This window comes from Salmo trutta, chromosome 9 (assembly GCF_901001165.1).
Source record: "Salmo trutta chromosome 9, fSalTru1.1, whole genome shotgun sequence".
Classification (NCBI taxonomy): domain Eukaryota; kingdom Metazoa; phylum Chordata; class Actinopteri; order Salmoniformes; family Salmonidae; genus Salmo; species Salmo trutta.
Window position 1 is genome coordinate 16,370,258 of NC_042965.1, and position 12,709 is coordinate 16,382,966.

Here is a 12,709-nt window from a genome sequence, read left to right on the forward strand (position 1 = left end):
TTACATCATTTTCATGCTCATCAAACCATTCAGTGACCACTCGTGCCCTGAGGATGGGGAAATAGTCATCCTATGGAGGCATAGCCATGGTAGCCAAAATAATTGCCTGCCCAGCATTTTATACATGACCCTAAGCATGATGGGATGTTAATTGCTTAATTAACTCAGGAACCACACCTGTGTGGAAGCACCTGCTTTCAATATACTTTGTATCCCTCATTTACTTAAGTGTTTCCATTATTTTGGCAGTTACCTGTATCCTCTGGCCCTGTGACCTTCACTTGTTTTCAAACAGGCATAAAAATGCCTCACCCTGTCTTGGAGTGGTGGCTGATATGCCGCTCTGCCACATTTTCCCACAAGCCTCACTATATATCTATATGACATGGTTGGGTGCACCCCTCATGTTGCAGCTGAAGGCTTTTTGCCAGCCAGTCTTTCATTGCCTTTGGGTGTTTGAGTCATTACTGCTATTTTCTGCAATGGATCCAGGGGGTGGGGAAGAGAGGGGAATGTTGTTGTTTGTTTCCCGCTGAGGTGCACAGGTCAGGCGGGAGACTTTGTTTACAAGGCGTAGCTACTTGGCTCAGGCACCAGAGTTGTGTTTATGAACAATGTAGTCTGCAGTTCCCTGCGGCTCCATCTGTAAAAAAATATGTTTGAGCAGAATGTCAAGCTGACCTCGACAGCTACTCCTCTAACTCAAATTATATGCAGTGTGTGTGTTTGTGTGTGTGTTAACTGTGTTTGGTTTGAGTGTTTAAGAGTTTAGTATAAGGCGGTGCACATTCTTTTTACAAAGCATATGAAAATATTTTCCAGATTAGATATAAAACAAACTACATAAGTCAATCAGTGAATTCAGAGAGAGAAAATACAGGCCCTGCACGTCACTAGCACAGGGACAACAGAACAGCTAATCATTTACTGTGAGTGTACTGCTGGTCTCACATGATCAACTCAGTTAAGTCTAATCAAGTGGAGTCCTTGGGAGTTTTATTTCCGTTTTGCCTGGAATACAAAGCAAATAAAAACAAGCCTCACATCCCTCATTCCAAAGACTAGAAAACCCTGAGTACACTCAATATATCTTCAATGTCATGTAGGTATTCCTGTTTCCAAACACAAGGCCGAAGCCACCACTGGGCAGTGTGCACAGAAAAGAAAGTCATAGTGGTGTGTTAATTACAGATGGCCCTCTATCAATCATGCCCCTTGTGGCTGACAATTCAATTCCTACTAGGCCTGGCTGGCTTTCTGCGCCCTTCACAGTCCGCAGGCTGTGCACAGCGTTCACAGTCCCAGCGCACTGCATTGCACACAACCCCCACATCAATCCCCCTCTGCTGCACAGCACAGGCATAAATCACATGGGGGAAGAAAAAAGAAAGAATCATTCATCAGGACAGTGGAGAAACAGACAAAGAGGGAGATAGAGAAACAGGGAGGAAGGGAGAGAAATAGAGATGGTAAGGTAAGGCCGTTATTTAATCTGGTGTTTTCATTCAACATAAAGCGTAAGAATAGAAGAACTGCAGGAGCTGCAGGGAATCAAGTAGGCAAGCTACTTGAACTAAATGAATAAAGGAATGAGGAGGGTCCCTATCAGGAACAGCACAGGAGGCTCTTGAAGGAAGGACGGCTCATAATAATGGGCCGGAACGGAGCGAATGGAATGGCATCAAAGATATGGAAACCATGTGTCTGATGTATTTGATACCGTTCCAGTTAATCTGCTCCAGCCATTACCACGAGCCTGTCCTCCCCAATTAAGGTGCCACCAACCTCCTGTGGTGCACAGGAGCTTTCAGGAAAGCACTATTCAACGGGCCTTGTAGACACTGACACAACTAGCAGCGCTTTTAATGAAGCAGTGTAAAGGATATTTCTGTAATTTGCTGGCTCATCTGTCTGTTTTAGAGGAGTGTTTGTTCGTTGTCTGACTAGCGTCTACTCCCCAGCAACAGATATTGCAACATGACCTCACAAACTAGCATTGATTATTGACCTCAAGTTCATATTATGACTGTTCTGGTTAGCTAACGGACTCATATATGAAGTAACTCCAACATAAATGTTTTTTCTGAACCTCTTTCCTCCCACCACTTTCGTAGGCTTTTTGTTCATTTATTAGGGTTCATGATGGGAATTTTCCATTTCAAAAGAGCGAGAGGAAATCCCATTCCACTTTGTCCTAAACCGAGCATTTCTGCAGGCTCCAAGACAAGGGTTAATTAGACTATAATTGGTCATTTAATTTGAGTTGTAGTCCAATCATTAATCAAAGTAATCACTATCAGTGTTAATTGGAATCATTCTGACATTCTTGATTTCTTGTTTCTATTTTTTATTGTGTGCTTGTTTGACATTTTACTGCACTGTTAGGAGCTAGGAACACAAGCATTTTGCTGCACCTGCTATAACATCTGCTAAACTGTTTACACGACCAGTAAACTTTGATTTGAGAAGCACTAATAGTTGCTGGCAGAATAATTGGTGACAGCCTTATCCTTTGTCCAAATCTAGCGGTTGTGCTACCAAGTTTAATAAATTGGTCAAATATATTGTTGAGTTCACTCTAATTGAAGTATGTTTGGCTAAATTCTGAAAATAGAAGAACAGCAAATGACTTCCAGTGGCTTCATTTTTCTTCACCATGGAAATGTAATATGTGTGAAATGATTCAATTTGCTGGTAATTTTTGTAGTCAATTACAACTCTTACACCATATTAGGGTACGACCAGGTTTGTGCTGTGTGGCTTATATGAAGACATAACCTGGAAAAGCACTAATCTCCATTCAGTCATTGAAGATAGTGGGTAGCAAAAAGGAAGACATGTTGGCATGTGTAATGTATTCCCATGTGGTTGGTGGATTGAAGTGGACACGCACCTCTACACTGTTGTATGTTCTTTAAATGACAGTTATGAAAATACAATATACAGAGCAACAATACAATGCCTTGTAGAAGGACTGTTCAGTATATACATAGCCATTTCTCTGTGCCTTCTGGTAAAGATGAACATAAAATGTGTGCCTTTATTTCAAACCACATGCAGGACGTTCTGTAGGCTCTGGTCTATCCTGGGGGCCCAGACATTTATCAAAAAAACAAAAAAACGACAGGATGTGGAATAGGAAATCAATATTCAAAATGCTACAAAACTTCCAAAACCTTTCAATGAGTACTTCATATACATCTTGAATATTTGTTCATTTACATTCTTAAATCTACATGTCATCATCTGCATAACATTTTGTAGTTTTGTCAGTAATGCAGAGCTAGTCTGGGGGCTTGAGTCTACCTACAAAAGAACCATCACAAAATAATGATTAAAAGGTAGGAAGATATTAAGAGAAACAAATTATCAAAAAATTATGTTTCTTTTCAAGTTAACGATTTGCCATTAGTCCTGTGTGGTATCATTACTATTTTTGTCCTCTTGTATTCATTTTCCCTTTGGCAGTCCCATGTGATTCACAAAATGTTGCTTCCAGATTTCAACCTCTTCTAGGTTCAGCATTAGGTGCTGTCCAGGCCCAGCTCACTGTGAAAGGCATAAGGGTGAGTTATAAGTGCACTGAGCACACAGATTACGCCACCTCTTTTAAAGCACTGTCATTTAACCTCTCCATGTAGTTCCGAAGCTCCTTGGAGTCCCCCAGCTCTACATCTTGGCACACCCACTTAATGTCCTGGCTGTGGCTCATGCTCAGTGTGCTGACAGTGGGGCAGCCATTGTCTGGCGGGATGGTGGTGAACGTGGTGAACTTCACACGCTTCCTCTTTGTGGTAGGCGAGTCTCCTTTGCTGTCCTTGGCTGTGCAGCTCGCCCTGTCTGCTGCCCGGTGTACCTGGCCCTGCACGTTCTTCTGGGAAGAGGCCCCGTTGAGCAGGTGGCTGCCCTCTTCCAGCCCGGCACTGCAGTCCACCATGGAGGTGAGCTCGTCCTGCTGTGGGGACAGGCTCATGTGGCTCTCCAGCAGCTCTGCCTCGTTCCCCAGCCACACCCAGTCGTGGGCGTGGTTCATGCTCTCCTGGCCCTCGATGGACAGCTCCTTGTGGCGGTACTTGAGGGTGTAGGAAATGCAGTTGATGAGGAAGACCAGGATGGCCAGGCAGAAGACCCCCAGCAGGGCGTACATGCCGATCTCCAGGTCAGTGAGGCCCCGGGCTGTCTGGATCAGATCATCCTCCATGTTGTGGCTGCGAGGGAGATCCACCTGGGCAGGGAAGTCTGGCATGTTCTGGACCTGGTTCCCATCGTCTGACAGCTTGTCTCCATTGGGCCTCCTGATGATGGTACTCTTAGTGGTGGTGGTGACCTTCCTCATGACACCGTCCTCCATGTCGGAGATGGAGCTGCCGTAGTAGTGGGCTTCTAATCCAGTCCTGTCCTGGGAGGGGGACTGCTGCCTGCGATCGCTGGCCCTGTTCTCCAGCTCCTCGCCCTCTGGCCCATAGTCACTGTTTCTGGAGGTGCCACCGTCGCTCTGGCCAAACTTCACCTTGACGTTGCAGTTCCCTGCAGCCAAAACGCTGCGACGCTTGAACTTCTGGCAGAGCTCACAGACGGTCATCTCCACCCTGACCAGCAGGCCCTGGCCCTCAGCCTCGGTCACGATCACAGGCCACTTCCAGGAGGGGTCCTGCTGCACCGTCACCACCTCCTCATCCAGAGACGTGGCCGTCAGGACAAAGTAGTCTGAGTTGTACAGGTCCAGAGGAGCCATGGAACCATCACTGAAGTGCAGCCACGCGCTGATCAGGGCCTCCTGGACAAAGACACACACACAGTGAGTAGGTAACACACACACACACAAACAAGAGCAAAGAAAATAACAAACAAAGAAAAATAATCTCATGTAACACTGACAGAGACCTCAAGCAGGGTCACATTACCACAATTTCGTAGAGCAGCAACCTCGCCATTAGTAGAGAATAATGAAGGGTTGAAAAATACCTATTTAAAACCTATTTATTTATTAGTTCTAAGAATGTAGAAATAAGACAGAGCCTATTTCAGAAATGTTCCTGTGCTATTATTTCATTAGGCAAGCTTATCGTATACATCACTGTACATAGTAATTGGTAACTGCCAAAATTAAAGAAATCAAACTATTTCCATGAGGGAAACATTTCTATCACAGGAACAAGAAAGCAAACAAGACTTCAAACGTACAAGGTTCAAAGGATCAGAATGTAAAATTACAACAACAAAATATACTTTTATACTCTTTTTTGCATTTTTAGAAATGTAGGCCTCCAGCACTGTGGGTCATAAAAGCCATATACAAAAGTATGTGGACACCCCTTGAAATTAGTGGATTCAGATATTTCAGCTACACCTGTTGCTGACAGGTGGACGGCTGAGTACTGAAGCGCGTAAAAATCGTCTGTCCCCAGTCCAACAATCACTAGCGAGTTTGAAACTGCCTCTGGAAGCAACGTCAGCACAATAACTGTTTGTCGGGAGCTTCATGAAATGGGTTTTCATGGCCGAGCAGCTGCACACAAGCCTAAGATCACCATGCGCAATGCCAAGCGTTGGCTGGAGTGGTGTAAAGCTGCCTTCATTTGAATCTGGAGCAGTGGAAACGCGTTCTCTGGAGTGAAGAATCACGCTTCACCATCTGGCAGTCTGTGTTTGGCAGATGCCAGGAGAACGCTACCTGCCCCAATGCATAGTGCACACTGTAAAGTTTGGTGAAGGAGAAATAATGGTCTGGGGCTGTTTTTCATGGTTAGGGCTATGCCACTTAGTTCCAGTGAAGGGAAATCTTAACGCTACAGCATTCAATGACATTCTAGACAATTCTGTGCTTCCAACTTTCTGGCAACAGTTTGGGCAAGGCCCTTTCCTGTACAAAGCAAGATCCATACAGAAATGGTTTGTCGAGATCGGTGTGGAAGAACTTGACTGGCCTGCATAGAGCCCTGACCTCGACTCCATCGGATGAATTGGAACGCCGGCTGTGAGCCAGGCCTAAAGCCTTCCCAGAAGAGTGGAGGCTGTTATAGCAGCAAAGGGGGGACCAACTCCATATTAATGCCCATGATTTTGGAATGAGATGTTCGACGAGCAGGTGTCCACATACTTTTAGTCATATAGTGTATTAAACTAGTGGGAATCATAAGGTAGAGGATAGCTCACTAAAGTGCCATTGTTTTGTTACCTCAGCTGCTGTGCTCAGCAGTGGGGCTGCTGAGGGGAAGACAGCTCATGATAATGGCTGGAATGGAGCCAATGGAATGGCATCAAACACATGGAAACCATGTGTTTGATGTTTATTTGATACCATTCCACTGATTCCGCTCCAGCCATTACCACGAGCCGTCCTCCACCAATTAAGGTACCATCCACCACCTCCTGTGGTGCTGAGACAGCTGAAGGGACACAGATTAAAAGATAGGGAAAATACAGTATCAGACAGTCACATTAAAGACAGCAAATGGGGATTTGCCACAGACAAGCATCTTAAGTCCCTTTCTTGCTGTGATGTTGCTTTTTAATATGGCCACAGGACAAATCACCGGGAGCAGGGAAGGAGATCCATCAGTGGGCTGCAATTGCGCTCTAATTACATATCCTCTAGGGGAATTCCTGCACGCTTATCCCCGCACGGACATTATACCTACAGAGATAGGACTGATAAAACTAGCCTGTCCTCCATCTGTCCTTCTCTAGAAAGAGAAAGGGATCAAAGTGTTCATGAGAGAAGGAGAGCAAGGGAGAAAGGAATGCATAAGACGATAGGACAGCTAGAGTTTGGCCTGTAAATTGTGTTTTCTTACAGAAACTTGCAGTGTTGCTTTTACACGCTCTGAGATTAAGCTTCCCTTTCTATTAGATGCCCAAGGAAACACATTCTGTCACACTCTGCCTTTCAAGAGTTGGAGTTAAGAGGGTTAGGAATGCAGTGGAACAAACAAACAAGCGCAGGCATTCACACACACACACACACACACACACACGTTCACAGTACTTACTGAATGTTCACATTAAAGGACTGCAATTGTGTGAAATGGGATCCAAACAGACAAGGCTTACATTAAATAAACTACTATAAACTGTTTCTTAAATCCTAATTTTAATGAAAGGGGCTGCTAACTGATCGTTTTCAAAGATCTGCAGTATGTTGCACAGACCTGTTTTGGGCTCTGCAGCACTTCCTGTGTGGTTGCCGTGGCGAGGATTGCCTTGTTGCTTCCTGGGCTGAGCTGCAGGGACAGAGCCAGGCCGGTGACCAGCTGCACCCCCAGCTCTGTGATGGTTACTTTGTTATTCACTACCGTCACCGTCTTCTCTGCCAGGATGGAGTCAGACAGGGGGGACAGGACCTGGGACAACACAAGGGAGATGGAGAGAGAGAAACCCTTGGGATTAATCCAGATTATGGACGGGACATGAAAAGCATTACTCTTTGAAATAAACAATTATTACATTATTCCAGGATGCTCTGTAAATCCTGCAGTGATTCTCAGCTCTGACCTTGATGCCTTCCAACATTATGCTGGCTTCCATTTAATTTGATGAGTATATAGATTGAGTTATTTGATGGTAAATGGAGTGACCTGAACAAGCCCTTCCACTATTCATTGTCAGGTGTTTATCCAGGAAACATTAATCAAATGATGATGTGGAGAGAAATCCACCAGCAATACACACTGGAGTAGGCAAGGACCGATCAAGGACACATTTCTGCTGTTAATGGACCGTTCCTAGTAATCCAATTAGTGCAAACCTAATTTCATTAATCTCATTTTGAAAATCAAAGAGATCTTTCCATGCGTGCCCAATCATTGAGACCCCTCTATAGCTGTATCGCAGAATAGAACAGCAGCGTCTGGTAAGACAAGGGGCGGCGGACTATGTATTTTTGTAAATAACAGCTGGTGCACAATATCTCAGGAAGTCTCAAGGTTTTACTCGCCTGAGGTAGAGTATCTCATGATAAAATGTAGACCACACTACCTACCTAGATAGTTTTCATCTGTATTTTTCGTAGCTGTCTACATACCACCACAGACAGAGGCTGGCACTATGACCGCACTCAATGAACTGTATTCCGCGATATGCAAACAGGAAAACGCTCATCCAAAGGCGGCGCTCTTCGTGGCCGGGGACTTTAATGCAGGGAAACTTAAATCGGTCTTACCAAATTTATATCAGCATGTTAAATGTGCAACCAGAGGGAAAAAACATAAAAAGCTCTCCCTCGCCCTCCGTTTGGCAAATCTGACCATAATTCTATCCTCCTGATTCCTGCTTACAAGAAAACATTTAAGCAGGAAGCACCAGTGACTCGATGAATAAAAAAGTGGTAAGATGAAGCAGATGCTAAGCTACAGGACCGTTTTGCTAGCACAGACTGGAATATGTTCCGGGATTCCTCTGATGGCATTGAGGACTACACCACATCAGTCTTTGGCTTCATCAATAAGTGCATCAATGACGTCGTCCCCACAGTGACTGTACGTACATACCCCAACCAGAAGCCATGGATTACAGGCAACATCCGCACTGAGCTAAAGGCGACTCTAACCCGGAAGCTCATAAGAAATCCTGCTATACCCTCCGACGAACAATCAAACAGGCAAAGCGTCAATACAGGACTAAGATCGAATCGTACTACACCGGCTCTGACGCTGGTCAGATGTGGCAGGGCTTGCAAACCATTACAGACTACAAAGGGAAGCACAGCCGAGAGCTGCCCAGTGACATGAGCCTACCAGACGAGCTAAACTACTTCTATGCTCGCTTCAAGGTAAATAACACTGAAACATGCATGAGAGCACCAGCTGTTCTGGAAGACTGTGTGATCACACTCTCCGCAGCCGATGTGAGTAAGACCTTTAAACAGGTCAACATTCACATGGCCGCAGGGCCAGACGGATTAGGTGTTACTGCGAGCATGCACTGACCAACTGGCAAGTGTCTTCACTGACATTTTCAATCTCTCCCTGTCCAAGTCTGTAATACCAACATGTTTGAAGCAGTCCCTGTGCCCAAGAACACTAAGGTAACCTGCCTAAATGACCACTGACCCGTAGCACTCTGTAGCCATGAAGTGCTTTGAAAGGCTGATATTGGCTCACAACACCATTATCCCAGAAACCCTAGACCCACTCCAATTTGCATACCGCCCTAACAGATCCACAGATGATGCAATCTCTATTGCACTCCACATTGCCCTTTCCCACCTGGACAATACAATAACTACGTAAGAATGCTGTTTATTGAGAATGCTATTCATTGACTACAGCTCAGTGTTCAACACCATAGTGCCCTCAAAGTTCATCAAAAAGTCTGGGACATAACACCTCTCTCTGCAACTGGATCCTGGACTTCCTGATGGCCACCCCCAGGTGGAAAGGGTAGGTAACAACACATCCGCCACGCTGATCCTCAACACAGGGGCCCCTCAAGGGTAGGTGCTCAGGCCCCTCCTGTACTCCCTGTTCACTCATGACTACACGGCCAGGCACGACTCCAACACCATCATTAAGTTTGCAGATGACACAACAGTGGTAGGCCTGATCACCGACAACAATGAGACAGCCTATAGGGAGGAGGTCAGAGACCTGTCCGTGTGGTGCCAGGACAACAACCTCTCCCTCAACGTGATCAGGACTGGCCACCCCTCATTGCCTGGTTCCTCTCTAGGTTTCTTCCTAGGTTTTGGCCTTTCTAGGGAGTTTTTCCTAGCCACCGTGCTTCTACACCTGCATTGCTTGCTATTTGGGGTTTTAGGCTGGGTTTCTGTACAGCACTTTGAGATATCAGCTGATGTAAGAAGGGCTATATAAATACATTTGATTTGATCAAGACAAAGGAGATGATTGTGGACTACAGGAAAAAGAGGACCGAGCACGCCCCCATTCTCATCGACGGGGCTTTAGTGGAGTAGGTTGAGAGCTTCAAGTTCCTTGGTGTCCATATCACCAACAAACTAACATGGTCCAAGCCGACCAAGAAAGTTATGACGATGGCACGACAAAACCTATTCCCCCTCAGGAGACTGAAAAGATTTGGCTTGGGTCCTCAGATCCTCAAAAGGTTCCACAGCTGCACCATCGAGAGCATCCTGACTGTTTGTGTCACTGCCTGGTATGGCAACTGCTCGGCCTCCGATGACAAGGCACTACGGAGGGTAGTGCCACTGGGGCAAAGATTCCTGCCATCCAGGACAGTGACACACACACACACACACACACACACACACACACACACACACACACATATATATATATATATATACATATGATTCCTGCCATCCTGGACAGTGACACACACACACATACATATACACACACATACATATATATATATATATATACACATATATATATATATATCCACACACACACACATATATATATATCCACACTACGATTCAAAAGTTTGGGGTCACTAAGAAATGTCCTTGTTTTTGAAAGAAGAGCAAGTTTTTTGTCCATTAAAATAACATCAAATTGATCATAAATACAGTGTAGACATTGTTAATGTTTTAAATGACTGAAGAGGTGACTCTGGGATTGTAACAATCGTCGTAGAGAGGTGACCAAGATGCAGCGTGGCACGTGTTCATGATTATTTATTTCAATCAAACAAACACTTGAAAAAATAACAAAGGGAAACGAAAGCGCACAGTTCTGTCAGGTACAGAAACACAAAACAGAAAACAACTACCCACAAACACAGGTGGGAAAAGGCTGCCTAAGTATGATTCCTAATCAGAGACAACGATAGACAGCTGCCTCTGATTAGGAACCATACTCGGCCCAAAACAAGGAAATACAAAACAGAATGCCCACCCCACACCCTGACCTAACAAAATAGAGAAATAAACCGTCTCTCTCAGGTCAGGGCGTGACCGGGATGCTGGCCTTCTAGGCAGAGTTGCAAAGAAAAAGCCATATCTCAGACTGGCCAATAAAAATAAAAGATTAAGATGGGCAAATGAACACAGACACTGGACAGAGGAACTCTGCCTAGAAGGCCCGCATCCCGGAGTCGCCTCTTCACTGTTGATATTATTTTTTTTGCGGGTATATTTAATGAAGCTGTCAGTTGAGGAATTGTGAGGCGTCTGTTTCTCAAACGAAACACTCTAATGTACTTGTCCTCTTGCTCAGTTGTGCACCGGGGCCTCCCACTCCTCTTTCTATTCTGGTTAGAGCCAGTTTGCCCTGTTCTGTGAAGGGAGTAGTACACAGCGTTGTACGAGATCTTCAGTTTCTTGGCAATTTCTCACATGGAATAACCTTCATGTCTCAGAACAAGAATAGACTGACGCGTTTCAGAAGAAAGTTATTTGTTTCTGGTCATTTTGAGCCTGAAAATCAGCACAACAGTTTTAAGCTGTGCTAACATAATTGCAAAAGGGTTTTCTAATGGTCAATTAGTCTTTTAAAATGATCAACTTGGATTAGCTAACACAACGTGCCATTGGAACACAGGAGTGATGTTTTCTGATAATCGGTGTCTGTACGCCTATGTAGATATTCCATTAAAAATCAGCCGTTTCCATCTACAATAGTCATTTACAACATTAACAATGTCTACACTCAATTTGAGATTATTTTAATGGACCAAAAAATGTGCTTTTCTTTCAAAAACAAGGATATTTCCAAGTGTCCCCAAACTTTTGAACGGTAGTGTATATTATTATTTTTTAAAACTGCATTGTTGTTTAGCGGCTTGATTATAAGCATTTCACTGTTGTATTCGGCGCATGTGACTAATACAATTTGATTTGATTTTAGCTCTTTGTGAAGGAATGGGTGTGACAGACCGGTAGTTTGGCCTGTCTCATCTCGTGCTTTTGGGCTGGGGAGTATTGTCCTCTGTGCCCAGCCTAACGGGAGGCAGGAGCCAGAGGACGGGTAGTGATGAGTGTGGAGGTGAGGGTACATCTGCCTGCAAGACAGATGGATGAGTCCACACTGTCAAGATGCTGATCGGTTTCACACAGATATCATTAACTGACTGCTATTTATCCAGTTAGCCTGTTTAGACTGACAAATGAAAGGACTCTGCTAGTGAGAGATGGCATGCTTACGCTCTGCACCAGGGTGAGGCCCCATTTACTGTAACCACAGCCCAGACCTGGAGACATGGGACCATTGATAACCACCTGTTTGGCTGACTGAATGCACAAATATAGATTTTATCTCCTCCACTCGACATTTGCACATCCCATTGTTATGACTGACTTAAGATGACTGGTATTTTCAGCCCTAATATTAAAACAGACAGCGATGTTTTACTGTTCTATTTTCCAACTCCTTTCACCTCCCCTTACTCCTCTCTCTATTCACACTTGTTCTGTTTATTCTTTCTCATCCGTTGTACTGAAACACCTTATTATAACACACATACTGTACTGTACACGCATGCAGACACATACAGCGTACCTGGATGGTGGTCATCCCCATGTCCAGTCCCACTAGTATGCGTCTGTCCTGTAGCTGAGCTATCTGGGGGTCCTCCACCTTCAAGAAGTCCCACACCAGCCCAGTGATGTCTGCCTGCCAATCACTGCCCAGCATAAAGGTCAGCTGACCACGGGGGTCGGCAGCTTCGGCCACAAAGTGTGTCAACACTCGAACCATGGCATTCTGGTACTGTAACGTGCAGCTCCTTCCTCTCCGGTCTTCATCATCCTCATCATCACTGTCCAGTGCAGACCTGCCATTACAAA

The 12,709-nt window shown here is 44.9% G+C and overlaps 1 protein-coding gene across 1 annotated transcript in view; it reads right to left on the reverse strand.

The window, feature by feature from the left end:
- Window positions 1-2,898: 2,898 nt before the first annotated feature.
- LOC115200047 (transmembrane protein 132C) overlaps window positions 2,899-12,709 on the reverse strand; it is a 227,508-nt gene continuing 217,697 nt past the window's right edge. The window contains exons 7-9 of the mRNA XM_029762731.1: window positions 12,423-12,696; window positions 7,152-7,343; window positions 2,899-4,777 (exon numbers count right to left, since the gene is read on the reverse strand). Coding sequence (XP_029618591.1) covers window positions 3,596-4,777; window positions 7,152-7,343; window positions 12,423-12,696 — 1,648 coding nt within the window. The 3' untranslated portion in view covers window positions 2,899-3,595. The remainder of the gene's footprint in view (window positions 4,778-7,151; window positions 7,344-12,422; window positions 12,697-12,709) is intronic.